The sequence below is a fragment of the Stegodyphus dumicola genome, chromosome 4 (assembly GCF_044657685.1).
Source record: "Stegodyphus dumicola isolate Sdum_Otavi_A_Nest chromosome 4, ASM4465768v1".
NCBI lineage: Eukaryota > Metazoa > Arthropoda > Arachnida > Araneae > Eresidae > Stegodyphus > Stegodyphus dumicola.
In genome coordinates, this window is record NC_140771.1 from 48,914,801 (window position 1) to 48,930,413 (window position 15,613).

At 32.7% G+C, this 15,613-nt stretch overlaps 1 protein-coding gene across 1 annotated transcript in view; it reads left to right on the plus strand.

Moving 5' to 3' along the window:
- MED17 (mediator complex subunit 17) overlaps positions 1–15,613 on the plus strand; it is a 99,083-nt gene that overhangs the window by 81,809 nt on the left and 1,661 nt on the right. Inside the window, exons 11-13 of the mRNA XM_085814817.1 lie at positions 6,392–6,529; positions 12,866–12,980; positions 15,160–15,308. Coding sequence (XP_085670943.1) covers positions 6,392–6,529; positions 12,866–12,980; positions 15,160–15,308 — 402 coding nt within the window. The remainder of the gene's footprint in view (positions 1–6,391; positions 6,530–12,865; positions 12,981–15,159; positions 15,309–15,613) is intronic.

Sequence of the window (15,613 nt, forward strand, 5' to 3'; positions counted from 1 at the left end):
CCATATTGTTGTTATGTATAGCTAATGAAAGTTAGTTTCGTAATTAATCAGCTTATCTATTGTCCTAAGTTATGGAATCTATTGTTTGTAACTAAAGATTATTATTATTATTATTATTATTATTATTACAAGTGCATAATCAAGGGTATCGAAAGACGTATATAATTTTAAAGGTACCGCAAGGTAATTTTCATTCTTTAAACGTAACATTTTTGCTAAAATCTTCTTTAAACATAACATTTTGTATAAGCATAACTATACAAATTGCTATTATCCATCGCACAATGAATGTTTCTTTTATGCGGAAGTGTCCCGTTTTTCGATTTGTATGGAAGTATTGTGTGTCAAAATACTATCAGTGCACTGTCAAGGGAGTTCTAAATGTAAACAAAAATCACTCCATCTGGAGACTGAAGCCTTTGGAGCAATGCTTCACTCACAGTGCAGGGTTAGTCCCTCCTTTCTTTCTTACCTCCATGGTCTGGCTAGTTATTGTTGCAAATATTGCAGAATTGCATATTTCAGAGAAAATGATTATTACAGTACAAAAATAGTCTTTTGCGTGAATATGTAAATATTTATTATGTTATCCAGGGGTGTTTGTGCTCTGGGGAAACCCTGGAATTCCGGGGATTTTGAACTTCGATACTCTGAAATTCCGGGGATCGTCGTTCAAAAGGAAGTAGGAATAATAATGAATTATTCATTTTGATCTGGGTAATTTTGTTTGCTTTGAAAGCAGAAAATGCAAGGTCAGTGTGTGTGGTGAAAACTTTTCCTTTCTTTCTCCAAAGGCAGTGATAATGCGTGAAAGGGGGCGAAAAAACTTCTTTTTTGTTCTTTCCTTATTGCGAGTTATGACTCATTCCCCCGGTTCTGGGACATTCTCTTCTGGATTCTTTTCGGCAAGTAGGCGCGGCAGAAAAAAAAGGGAGAGACTTCATTCGACCAGATGTGCGATCACGTGACTCTGGGTTCAAGGTCTTATCTCTCCTGGCGTGGCGCCAATAAGTAGAGAAGGGAGATTTTTCGCTGTATTAGCTATTTGTCATTGATCGCTTCTCAACTTTTTTTTCTCCGCTGTGTAAAATTTTCATTTCATTTATTGATGCACGTGTAAATTTTTCGTTATGAAATTTCTCGATATAAATAGTGATATTATACAATTAGAAGAAGGTGTCTGGAATGCATTTAGGTGGAATTGGATTGAACGGAGAGATGGTAATGGGGATACCATCGGCACATGGTGCTAGAAAATAAATGTTGCTGGACAAGCATATTGTGTTTTTTGTAACTCACTGCTGAAGTATGGTGGAGAAGGATTCAAGGCTTTCACAAATCATTCTAAAACTGTGACGCACATAAAATATTCAAAGTGCATTAGACATTCAATGACTTTAAGTAATTATGCTAATTCAAAAAATACTGATGACTTACTGGAGACTGATGCTCGGCCATTGGATATAGTGACAAGAAAAGCACGCCAAAGAGGTATTAATAACTTCGTTTATCGCCGAGAATTCTCTTTCTTTCAATGTAGCTCCCAATTTAATTGAACTCTGCAAACAGTTGAGCCGCGATCAGACGGCACTAAACTCGTTGGAAATGTCAGGACTACTGCATGTTATAAGATGATATATGGGCTCGCAAAAACTATTAAGGAAAATATCATTAAAACTTTAAAGGCGACTCCATTTTCTCTAAATTTGGATGAAAGTACTAGCAATGTTCAAGAAAGTATACTGGCAATATTGGTGCAGTTTTCTGACAACAATCAAAATGAAGTTCATTTTGCATCTCTAAAGATGGAATCTTGCAATTCAGAAGCTGTTTTTAAAGCAGTTGTTAATACTATTGAAGATAATAATATTCCATGGGCAAACTTAATTAATGTATTAATGGACTCATGTAACACCATGCGTGGAAAAAAAAAGGGTGTTGAAACCAGACTACGATCAAACAAAGCACCCCACTTATTAGATATTGATGGTGACACATGTCACACAGCTAATAACTGTGCCAAAAAAAATTGCTTCATGTTTTGATAGATACTTAGAAGATTTGTTTGATGACATCTATTTTGATATGAAAAGCTGCAGTAAAAGAGAAAACTTTTTCAAAATCCGTGAATCCCTTGCTATTAAAAAACTTAAGCCCTTGAAGAGACCAGACCATAGGTGGGTGTACATTTTATGTGTTTTAGAAAGAATCAAAGATCTGTGGGATGCTCTTATTGCATTTTATTTTCACTACTTGGATAAAACTGATAAAGGGAATTATTTTTCTTATGTTGAAACTGTATACAATAAAAGAAATATTTCTGCAGCTTAGGAAAAAATTGTTGAAAGGGTGTATTCTTGCTTGCATTCCCAACAACTCACAAAGGATGCTTTAGCTCGGAAAAAAAGAATACTAAATGGGTTATTTGTTATGCAAAACAAAACTTTATTGCATATGGCATTATTTTCAGCAGTATTACCAGAGTTCAACACATATATTAAATTATTTGAAACAATAAAAACCAATGCTTCATTTAATACATTCCAGTATTTATAAATTGATGGCAAAATTTTTCTCTTTTTTTTTATGAAGCCAGAAAATATAGAGTGCACATCTTATAATGATTTATTAAAGGTTGATGTCACAAATCCAGAATTCCATCTACCTAGCAAAGTAATATTTACTGGTGCAGAAGCTTCCACTCTCCTGAAGAAATTATCAAAAAATCATCCAATAGAAAAAGAATTCCAAATTTCTCTGATGAAAGCTTATACTAATACAGCACAGCATATGAAACAGAAATTACCGCTTAAAAATTCATATCTAATTAGTTTTGCAGCATTAGATCCAGAGCTAAGAGATAAAACCAGTACAATATTAGCTTTTGAAAAATTATCATCTTTTATGTCCCATATTTTTAGTGATAATGAAAAGTCAAAAGTAGAAGCTGAAATAAGGTTATACCAGAGTGATATTGATATCACCAAAGAAATGCTCTACACATCTAATGAAAGTGGAAATCAAGTCAAGTGTACAATTGATAAATATTGGTCTAAAGTTTTTAATTTAAAAGATGATTTCACAAATGATTATAAGTATCCTACATTGGCTAAATTGGTCAAAGCCTGCCTTAGCTGCTTCCATGGCTCATTAGTGGAAAGTGCATTCAACTTAATGGATACACTTGTCACTGACTATAGAACCTCTCTTAAGATTAATTCCCTAGATGCAGTGCAGACTATTAAATATGATTTAATGGCTTCTAAAGAAACCTCATGTGAAAAATATGGCTCAAAAAATCCAATGACTGATCCAATTCACAAAGATCTCTTACTGAATATGAACAGAAGTTGGAAAACATATCAAGAGGACTTAAAAACATGTATTTCAGATGAGTCACCTATAAAAGTCTCTGAAAAACCTTCTACATTAGCAGAAAAGCAAACTGCTTCAACCTCTGCATGTGCAGTTCTTAAGGAAATTTCTTCAACTGTAAATGAGGAAAATAAAAGTCAACCTTCCTGCAATTATGAAGTTCACCACAAAAGACAGACAAGCCCACAAACATCAGAAAATAAAAAAAAAAAGCAGCAGAAATTAGATAATTTTTTTTAAAGAATTAATTCAGGTAATTTAAAATATTTACATAAAATGTAGTAGTTATATGTTTGAAAATTTATGGTTATTAATTTTGCAAAAAAAAGTAATTTATTGAACTTTTATAATTAGGTCATTCAATACTTCATAATTGTAATTTTTCATTTCTCTCCCCCCCCCTTCTCGAAACTCCAAAATGTCGGTAGTAAGTCCGTAAAAGTTTCAGGGGATTTTTTGGGGTTCCACAAACACCCCTGGTTATCGGGCTTTGTGAGGACGATAGTAGAGTTCTTGAGTAGGCTACATGAAGACATTATTGTGAAATGAATATTTAACGTGCTAGGTTAAAATTACTGTTAGCATCGAGAAATTAGTTAAAAATTATTCAATCCATTCTATTAGTGATTTGTAATTTGCTTATATTTGTTTAAATGAATTTTTTTATTATTTAGTAATGTCTGACTTCCATTTTTGTACTGTGCTGAACTATTTTAGCATTTAGTGCTGAATCGTTTTCTATTAACATCATTTATTAGTGTGAGTAGGTATTGTTGCAAATATTGAAAAAATTCCCATTTCAGAGAAAATGTAAATTTGATTATTTCAGTGCACTGGAGAAGTAACTGCATTAAGAGGGTTCGCACGGGTTTTTAATTATGTAACTTTTGGTATGTTTGTTTGGCCACTAGTGGCTGAGATGTAAAGTCTGATATGGGGATATAATCAAGCGAATTAGTTGGCTGCTTGGGTGCTTCCACCGTTTCCCTCATGCGTAACTTGCATGTGAGCCAATTACTCTTAAAAAGACCTCAGCAAAGATATCTTCCCTCTTAGCTCTCTTATGCTTTGCCATAAGTAAAACCATTTTTTATGTATATTTCTTTTAGAACAAAAATGGCACATAAAGAATTTCTTACTATAAAATGGATTTTACATTTTATCTCGAAAACTACCTATTTCAATGTTTATTTAAAAAACTAAAATTTGTTACAGAAACTTAAAGAAAGATGGGTAAGGGCGGCAATTTTAAGTTTTCGCCCCGCCTAGGAAAAATGCTAAATCCGGCACTGACTGGTAGTTCGTTCCGAGGTTCGAATCCCACGAACAGGCTGGCTGCATGGGTGTTTTCGTGGTTTTCCCCATGTGTAACGCGTATACGAGCCAGTTTCTCTTAAAAAGTCCTCCACGAAGGCATCCCTTCTTTAAGGCAAATAGCCCTCAAGTGCTTTGCCGTAATCTAATAAACTAAACCATAAAGCTTAATTGTACAGCATGTGTGAGATCAGAACTATTTGAAGAATTACAAAAGTGAGATGAACATTCAGCCAAAAAATGGAAACTTTTGCTCTTGATTGACAAACTGTATTGCTTACACTAGTGTTGAAAACTTAGAATGAATTAAGATTTTTTCCCCCCAAAATATGCAATTTTGATGCTGCAGCTTATGGACCAGGGCTTGGCCAGGAGTGTGGAGTGGGCTTAGTGAAGCAGCTTGTTTTGAAGAAGTATGGCAATTAAGTAGATTATAATATTTCATTTTTTGATGCAATGCTTGTGCTAGAAAAGTCTTGACCACTTGTTACAAAATTAAGCATTCAAACTTGGTTTTGATATGTTTGTTTGTCTAATAAAGGCTGTTAAAGGGAAGATAGTGAAAGCGTGGATTTCCCTATTGCTAAGTGGTTAGAAAAAATGGCATTCCAGTTTTATGTGATACAGACAACTTTTCCAAATATGCTTTGGCAAGCACATGAACTTTCAAGTACTGAAGATATCAATATCAGTGCAGTATATATATCAAGTATAGGAGTTAAAGTGAAAAATGCTGATGTTCAAGACTCTTTTTCTAATGATAAAAGTGTTGAAGAAAAACAGCATGCAAAAGATGAACTTCCTAACACAGTGGATGCCAACTATGATGTGTGCAATTTTCTTCACTGCCGAACCAAAAGTGATGCATCTTTTTCAATTTTTAAACAAAAATAATCTCTTACACAGTGGATGTCAGAGCTTTGATGTGTGTCATAAGTTTTTATTCACTGTAAAACCAAAAGTGATGCATTTTTTCAGTTTTGGGATAAAAATACAAATAAAGGTTTTCCATAGTCTTTATCATATCGCAAAACGTTAAAGATTATTTTTTTTACTCAGAACTTACAATAAGTTAAAGGTAAAAGTTTTCAATAGTTTTGTCATCAATTTTTTAGTGTTTTCATGTTTTTATAAATGGAATAATTTTTATTTTAGAAGTAGTTGTGTAATTTGATAAGGAACAACTTCTGTGCTCAGTAATTTATTGTGTAAAATAATGGTAAAAAACTGAAAAAGAACATGAAACAAATTCAGTAATTTGATGTAACAAGTCATAATTAAAATTAATATAATTTTTCTAAATTAAAGCTTTCAGCCAATTTTTACATCTTTTTGTGAGATAACCCATTTTTTTTAATTAACTCAGATTTTCAGTTTCTGAAGTTTGTTATAATGGACTTTAATTCTATAATAGTAAAGAATTTTATTTTATCAATGAAATGTGTGGTTTAGACTAGCTCCATACAAATGAAAAAAGCTTTACTTTTCATACATTGCTCAAAAATTCAATTAATTCATTCTTATACATAATAAAAAATTTCATAATTTACAGCTTATAGCTGTATTTATATGTTTCTTTAATGCTGAGTTTTGCTATAAGAAGTAAAATTTTTTCTTGTATTATTAAAAACTTTATAACGCATTTGCATAGATTTGAAGTGCACATTGTTTTTTAAAGTCAATTCTTTAACTTTCTTTACAGAACTATGTATATGATTGACACCTTTGCTTGTGAAATAAAAGATCCATTAATAGTTGCACATTGGGCATGTTTGAATAGTCCTACATTAAGTAGTGTTAAAATAAACATAATGACACATGGATATGAAACAATCTGCAGGTAAAATTTATACTTTTTTTTATATACAATGCTTGTAATAATTGCATTTGTCCAATAATATAAATTTTTTTCATGGTATTACATTAACCCTCTGAGCGTTATGACCGGCTTTATCCGGTCATCAGAAGTTTTGCTATTTTGCATATATAATTTAAGATATTTTGCTTTTTTTAATAATGTAAATATCATCTTAATGTAAATTGATGAAAATACAGGCTAAAATAAGTAATTATACGAATTCAATTAATAAATATTGTTTAAATATTGGTCTTCATAACAAATCTAGAATTCTGTGCCACTCAGAGGGTTAAATACAGGGGTTGGACAAAAATATGGAAACACCTTTAAAAAAACATGTTTCTTTGCTTAATATGCTGTAGGAAACCCGTTGGCATCCAAAACAGCTTGCAGTCTTCTCGGAATGGATTAATACAGTTCCTGTATGTTTGCCAAGGGAATATTATACCATTCTTCCTGCACAACGGTGGCAAGTTCAGATAACGATGTTGGCGGTGGATAACGAGAACGCACTTTCCGTTCCAATGTAGACCACAAAGGTTCGATAATATTCAGGTCTGGTGACTGTGGTGGCCAGGGGAGGTGGGACAACTCATCCTCGTGCTCAGAAAACCAGTCCTGGACAATGTGAGCTGTGTGAACAGGGCTTTGTCGTCTTGGAAGACACCATCACCATCGGGGAACAAAGTTTGTACCATGGAATGAACTTGATCGGCCAAAATGTTCGCATAAGTCTTGGCAGTCATGTGACCTGACACAGTTATCATGGGGCTAGCAGAGAACCACGATATGGCTGCCCAAACCATAACAGAACCCCCGCCATGTTTCACTCTTGGCAACAAGCAGTCTGTATTATAGGCTTGAGATGGCGTTCTCCAGACGTAAACTCGGCCAGAAGTGGGAAACTATGTGAAAGAAGACTCGTCAGACCATATTACTCGCTTCCACTTCTCTATAGTCCAGGCTTTATGACTTAAACACCACCTTTTCCTGTTACGGGCATTAGCATCCCTGATGAGTGGCTTCTCAATTGCAGCACGGCCAGCAATTCCCTGTTTATGAAGCTCCCTTCTAATTGTTTTGGTACTCACAGGGTTCGGTAACACAACATTCATTTCAGCAGTAACTTTTGCAGCTGTGGTCTTCTTATTTTTCGTCACAATTGCCCTTAATGATCGTCTGTCACGATCACTCAGGACACACTTTCGTCCACGCTGTGATTTAGCAGATGATGTTTTTCCGCTTTTCAAATATGCGGAATAAATCTTCGATACAGTACCTCTTGAAACACTAAACACCTCGGCTACCTTGCCTACGGAAGCACCTACCATACGTGCTCCAACAATTTGCCCACGTTCGAAGTCTCTGACATAATGCAATGACAACCTCACATAACAGTACTCTGACAACAACTGAACTGTTTAGCATATTTACGAAGTTGTATAGGTGGCGTCAGTAGTCAAAAACGCCAGCGCCACCTACATATTTCACTAAAATCAATCTTTCTTTTCAAACATGCATTTCACAAGGTGTTTCCATATTTTTGTCCATCCACTGTAAAACTTTATGCACAAATATAGTGGTATGAAAAAAAGACTAGAATAAAATTAGTATATGTAACAGAAAATGTTGTAGAGTCATTATGATTATTTTGAAGCAGGAGGCTTGAAAAATGAGCAATGCCCTCGCCGGGCTCGAACATCCGACCTCTCGAATAATTGCCGAAAATGCTGACCATTATACCACGAAGGCATGCTAAGAAGGCGGGAGAAATACATTATAGAATGCCCCATTTAAAGGGTGACTGGGGATTAGGGGACTCACTTGCCAAATCCTGGTGGTGGAGAATTATCATCCATCACCTTTTTTAGTTCAGGCACCATTGTAGAGACATTAGGTATTTTTTGAAAGCAGGAGAGATGAAAAGGAGCAATGCCCTAGCCGGGACTTTTATCTCAGCCCTCTCGAATACGTGCTGAAAGTGCTAACCATTACACCATGAAGGCATGCTAAAAAGGCGGGAGAAATACCTTATATACTTCCACTTTTTAAGAGTGACTGGGGATTAGGGGACCCAGTCGCTAAATCCTGGTGTTGGAGAATCGTCATCCATAACCTTTTTCTAGTTCGGGCGCCACTGTAGAGACATTAGTTATTTTTTGAAAGCAGGAGAGATGAAAAATGAGTAATGTCCTTGCCGAGACTCGAACCTCTCGAATACACATCAAGCATGCTGACCATTACACCACAAAGGCGGGAGAAATACCTTATAATGTTTGAAATCTTCTTTTTCTTCCCCCCTTTCAAGAGAGTGCAAAATATTTCTATATAATTAGATTTAAAATCTCTATTCAGGAGATAAAAGAAACCATGAAGCACCATTTGTTAGGCATATAATAGATATAAGCATTCCAAACTGCACTTTAAAATTAGGCAGAATTCTACCTTAAAGAGCTGTATTCTATTTTCTTGTAGTTGATAAAGCACACTGCAAATATTAATGCTAATTTTAAGTAGAATTTTATGTAATTCTAATTTTAAGTAGAATTTTATGTAATTAAGTTTTTTCTGCAATTAGATTCATGGCAGGATAGGTGAGCTCCCAGGAAATTGTTTAAGTTTTCTTCATATGTAAAAATAATATCCCATAAATTTGTTACCATTAAAAAAAAAAAAAAAAACTTGCAAAATTAAAAGGTCATATATTTGATATTGTTTACACAAAAAATAATCTTAAAAGAAGGAAATTTTGTTTATTGGGGGGAATCAAATTCTTATTTACCATAGAGGGCAAATTATCATTATTTCATAACTTTTTAGTGGATGATAATATCTGCTACTAAAGATTATAGATAATTAAACCAAATACAAACAATTTCTTTCATGCTATGCTTGGGAAAAAAGCTAAATATGATAGGTTGTTTTAATAACTGTAGCCAATCAAAAAAGTGTTTGATGTTTAGTCCATGGGTGACATTTCATGCAAGCTATTTTTTGTGCTGAGAATTTTTGCAAAGTAAAATACTAGATTATTTCACCATAATAAGCTGATAATTTTTTTAACATAATTTCATTTTAAGGGGGAGATCTTTTAATTATGAATATGAACTCTAATCATCTGAGATTTTTGCTGTGTCCATTAAAGGTTTTTTTAGGGAGGGGGAGGGAAGCATGAATCATTTGAGATGTTGTAAAGTGTTAAAGATTCTTATTAGATTATCCATATAATATTAAGTTGAAAATTTTTTAGGAGTGCTCAGAAATTTTACTGGTTTCATAGCATAAAATGAAGATGTATACTTATTGCTATAAAAATTTGCACACCAAGAAAGAGTTGTCAGAATGAAACAAAATTTTGTCTGTGTGAATGCAGTGTTCATATAAATGATCGCAAAATCAAAGCAAAAGTATCACTTATTGCAGGAAAAAACTACAAATCAGTGGAAATTTTAGTACCTTCTTGGGCAACCTCTAACATGAATCTATGATGCAATACAGATGGGCATGAGGCATACAGATCTCATATGATTTTAGTGTCACCTCATTTCATAATTACTGCATACCTCTAGTTAGACCAAATTCATAGGCTGTCCAACGTGTCATGTCAACTGATCTAAGCCATGTTTCATCAATGATAAATCAGATAGGACAGGGACGGGTCCTTTCCTTAAGGATCAGACAGGGCAGGGAAAAATATAATGTTACACAGGCATTCGTGTGACACCGTTACTGGGCAAGCAATGTTCTATTAAAAATATGCTCCTAGGACCTCAACCATAACCGGCAACACATGTAGCTGAAGGATGTCACAAATGTACCATTGGGCTATTGTGGTGCCATGGATCAATATTAGAGGTAAATATGTGTTGTTTACAACAGTAGCTCACCATCTGTTGGAGCATCTGCAACTCTCCATACACATGATTGCCATCACTGCCTAAATTGAATCTCTATTCACTACTAAGAATGACATGGTTCTGTTCAGTTGCAATTCAATCCTATTGAGCACAAAACCACTTCAAATGGAGGCAATGGTGGGCAGATGTCATTGGCAGCACAGGTAATAATCACTGTGATACCAAATGTTCTTCAGTCAGGAGACTCACGATAGTACTGTCAAACAGTGGCGCCCATACTAAGTCCATATAAGTGCCGCCTGTGTCTAAGTGGCAAGCAATGATCTAGTGTTGTAAATTGGATGATATGATGATCCACTTGGCTGCTAGTGTGCTAAGGGTGTTGTGACCTGGCTGCTGTGTTCATCCATTGGTCCTAACATTTCCTTAATAATAAAGTCAGAATGGGCTTGTTCACCAAGTTGACCACATGCCTTCCATCATCCCAATGATTTTTCACTTCTCAAACTCTGGCAGCTAATCATATTGTCTTTGATAGTTGTATAAACGGCATTTCTAATGGAAAAACGTTTTTCTGCAATAGATTAAATACACACAGAATGCATCTGCATACCTTTTTTAGGTGTCAGAGTGAACGAAGTTGATTGTCCTTTGGTGACATTATGCAATGCAGTGCCATGCTGTATTTCTAACCATATGCATACCTGCTTGACACATACCATCATGCCAAATTTTGTGATCAAACAATTATTCTTGGTGCACAAATTTTTATGACAATAAGTGTATATGTTTATTGGTGATAATAATCTATGACAATATTTCACTTGTTAAAATAAGATAATCGGATAAGTTTCTAATATATGCGTCTAGTACTGCAGCAAAATCACATTACTTCATAAAACCAGTTACTGAACTTGCTTGTTTAAAGAGGGAATCTAAAATAATGACTCTGCATCTTGTGAATCATTTCCACAAAACCTACTTTCAAAATTTGTAACAAATCTATGAAATATTCTAAAAAATTAATAAATTGACTAATCAATTTAGATGAAAGTTTCAATTATAAATGATCTTAAAATGAAAAAGTGAAGCAATCAGTTTTTAAGATAATAAAAATTATTTGAGCTTTGATTCACTTGCTTTTTAACTCAGTAATAAACATGTTATTACTACTTCATTGCTTGTTACAAATCGCATCGAAGTATGTGAAGAATCTTTAGTTTGAGTTCTGTTATAGGCGCAGCTGTTTTTTCTTTTCCTTTCCTTCCTGTTTTCTTTGAAACAAAAAAATAAATAAATAAATAAATAAATAAAATAAAATAAAATAAAAATAAACAAAAAGTCATGTATTCTGTTCTGCTTTATTTTTGCTATACTTAAATTTATTTTCAACTAATAGGATGGTATTTGGCATTAAGATTTTCAAAACACAAATTATTTCAGCATCATGTATATTGAATAAATAATAATTTCACTTAGTTTAGATTTAAAAAATAATTTCTGTCAAGTTTCAAAAAATGCTCTTTATCAGCATTCATAAAAAAGTTATTTTTTGCAAATTTTGATGTTAACCAAGTAGATCAGCATTGCTCAAAAGGCAGGATACTCAGATGATGATGCATACAAGAATAATTTTGATTGCATTTTCTTGTGAGAAGATTTCATCATTTTAAACTTTTTTAACATATTATATATAAGCATGAAATGTTAGGATTAACAAATGAATAAGTTACTTTTATTTATTATTTTTTAAGAAAACTATGAAGAATAAATAATATTTAAAAAAGTGGTTGTCATTGCAAATGATGATTTTTGCCTTCAGTTCTCATACATTAGCCATTCTATTAGCAATGCTTCATATAAATAGTGGAATGTAGATAATGTATATGTCACTTAATGTTTCAATTTTGAATTTCTTCCTCATTTCTGAAGTGTTCTACCTTTACATACATATTCATTAAGATTCTTTAACATTTTACAAACTGATGCTAATACCTTAATGTGAAAAAATAAATGACTCTGTATAAGAATTCTGAATATAAAACATATAAAATTTAAATAAAGTGAAATTTTCAATGCAGGAAATTTTTATCATTTTATATAAGACATTTACAACTGACAAGTTTGAGTTTGAAAAATCTGTATTATAAAGTAAAATCTTAATCTGTAAAATTTAATAAATAAAAATGAGATTTGGCCAAATTATTAATGTATGAAAATTATAATAAAATGGAAAATTGGAATTTCTATAAAAATGCTTTTATGAAAACTAGAAGTATATAATATAACTAGAAGTTTATAATATTAAACTTTATTTAATATTATGAACATAATAAAGTTAGACAGAGATTATATGGCAAAAATTTCTTGCAAAGTATGTTACCATTCAATTAATTTTCAATATGTGTAATATTACTAATGTGTATATAATATATTTTTAATATAATTCTCATTGTGTTAGGACTCCACTTGTGATACATGTTGAAGAGAAAAGCCTAAAAGCAATTTGTAGAGATGGACGCACAATGGCATTATCATACGAAGCTCAAGAACTTAGATATCTTCTGATGTGCCAGGTATATCATAAAATTTTATATAAAATTTGTAATAACAGAGCTTATTACTTCTGTTTGTATATTCTAAAGGTGGCCACTAGAATTTCTTAGTTAGACATTTTTTTCAGGACTTCTAATATGAATTTCTGTATGTGAATATTTTCTTCAAACATTATACTCTTAATTTCCAAATTTGTCTCCTTCCATGATTATTGTAATTGTCAACCATTTCTTAACACAAATAAACTGAAGTTGAAATAAGTCATAGTAGTTTTTACACTGTTATATAAAGGTATTTCCTTTGAAGTATTAAAAAAAAGTATGATAGAACATGCACACTGTTGAAAAATTACAATAAAAGTGATAAAAAATATTTTAAAAAACTGTTAATTTACTATTATTTCTGCATAAAAAGGAATAAGCAATTTTTCCCCACATTACTAACACGAAATCATTTAATTGCTTCATTAAATACAAATTGCAACAAAGACAAAGTCGACAAAGAACATAGTATTTATTTGTTTTTCCCAATATATGAGTTACAGCTACACATTTTTGCAGTGTTATTCGGTAAGCTTCAAGGTATATTATTAATCACTAATATATTTGTTTTCCCTACTGCCTAGTAGCCACTATCTCTTCTAAAAATAGATCACTGCAGTACACAGAACTTATTTTTTATTTATTAGCTTGAAAATTAGCATACAGCACCAACATACATTTTGGAAGATACATAATATAAGAAATAAAGGGAGTACAAATAAGTCTCTGCTGTTTGACAAAAGATGGCACCAGCAGTAAGTTATGGTTAAAATTGTCTGATGTAAAATGTCATATCATAAGATTTGACATCTGCAAACATAACCTTGAAATATTAGCAATTTTATATCAGCATCATATATTTTTCCATTTGAAAATGTTGAGTTTTGAGCCGAATAAGCTTCATTTGTGAGAACTTTTAATTTACTTCTTTAATTTGAAGAAATCTGCAGCTAAGGTGCATCGATTACTTATAGAAGCATATAGTACGACTGCCTTAAGCCAGAGTAGTTGTGAGTGGTTTCAAAAGTTTGAATGGTGAATTTGATGTCAAAGACAAAGAACATAGCAGAAGGCCAAACGTGTACGAAGATGTGAAATTGGAAGCATTATTGGATCCAAACGAAAGTAAAACATGCACTTACATTAAGAATGATTGAACAAACAACTTCACATTGGTTAAAATCAGAAGGAATGATTCCAAAGCAAGAAATTGGGTTCCATATGAACTGAAGCCGAAAAACATTGAACGGTACATTTTACATGTGAAGCTTGCCAGGCATAAACAAAAGGGTTTTTTTGCATAGTCACTGGTGATGGAAAATAGATCCACTATGATGCCCCAAAGAAGTAAAATCATGAGGACCACCTGGTCATGCTTCAACATCGACAGCAAAGAAATCATGGAAAAAAATTGTGTTGTGTATATGGTAGGATGAGCTTAGTGTCATGTATTATGACTTGCTCAAACGAAATGAAACCATTACTAAGGCTCTTTCCCAAACACAACTGATTAGATTGAGACGAGTGCTCAAGGAAAACGCACCCATTACTACTCCAGGTATGACAAAATTATTCTCCTGTGTGATAATGTTCGTCCACACGTCGTGGTGCTCGTCAAAACCTACTTAAAAACATTCAAATGGGAAGTTTTACCCCACCCACTATATTCACCAGACATTGCTCCTTCTGATTGCTACTTGTTCCAATTAATGATGTATGACCTTTCTAAACATTGCTTCACATCACATGAAGATGCCAAAAGTTGGGTTGATTTGTGTATAGTTTCAAAAGATGAACCACTCTTCCAATGCAATATCTATATGCTGCCAGAAAAATAGGAAAAGTTGTAGAAAATATTTTGAATAAAACATAAAGTAACATTCTTTCACAATAAATGCCCAGTTTTTGAATGTTTTTTAAAAAAAGGCCAGACTTATTCTTATACCTATTAAATGCTGGCAGTTAAATGTGTTTTACACTTCGACATCAACACTTTTTATGACTAAAGTCGTGTTTAGTAGGCTTATAGCTATGATTTTTCATATATTGTGCATATATATTTAATTCAATATGAATGTTTTTCATTATATAATTTTGTACAATACTGTATAATTAAGATAGTTTAGTTAATAGAAGTTTTGAATTTTTATGTAATTAGGTGTCACAACATCAAGTAAATGCAGCACAGGCACTTGCCAAGTTAATGGGATGGAAGGTATTGTCAACATGCAATAACTTAGGTGTAGGAGTTGTAGAACCCATAGGAAATGCATCATCTGTATTAATGGCATCTCCAACTGGTGACAGGTATTTTAAAATGATCTTATTCATATTTTTAATCATATGCAGCATATTTCAAATTAAAAATTTTGATACAATACCCTTTAAGTTATATGTTGCTTCAATATTATGTATAAGAAACACAGGAAAGTTCTTTTTGGAGAAACTCCATATTCTTAAAATTGAAGATTTTTCTGAAATAATATATAGATTATTTCCCACAGATGATGCCATAAGTTTTGTAAAAATCACATTAGCACTTTTTTAGTGGGCTCAGGTTTTATTTTTATAATGTTAATTGAATTTATATCACATATTTCATTACCTGTTTC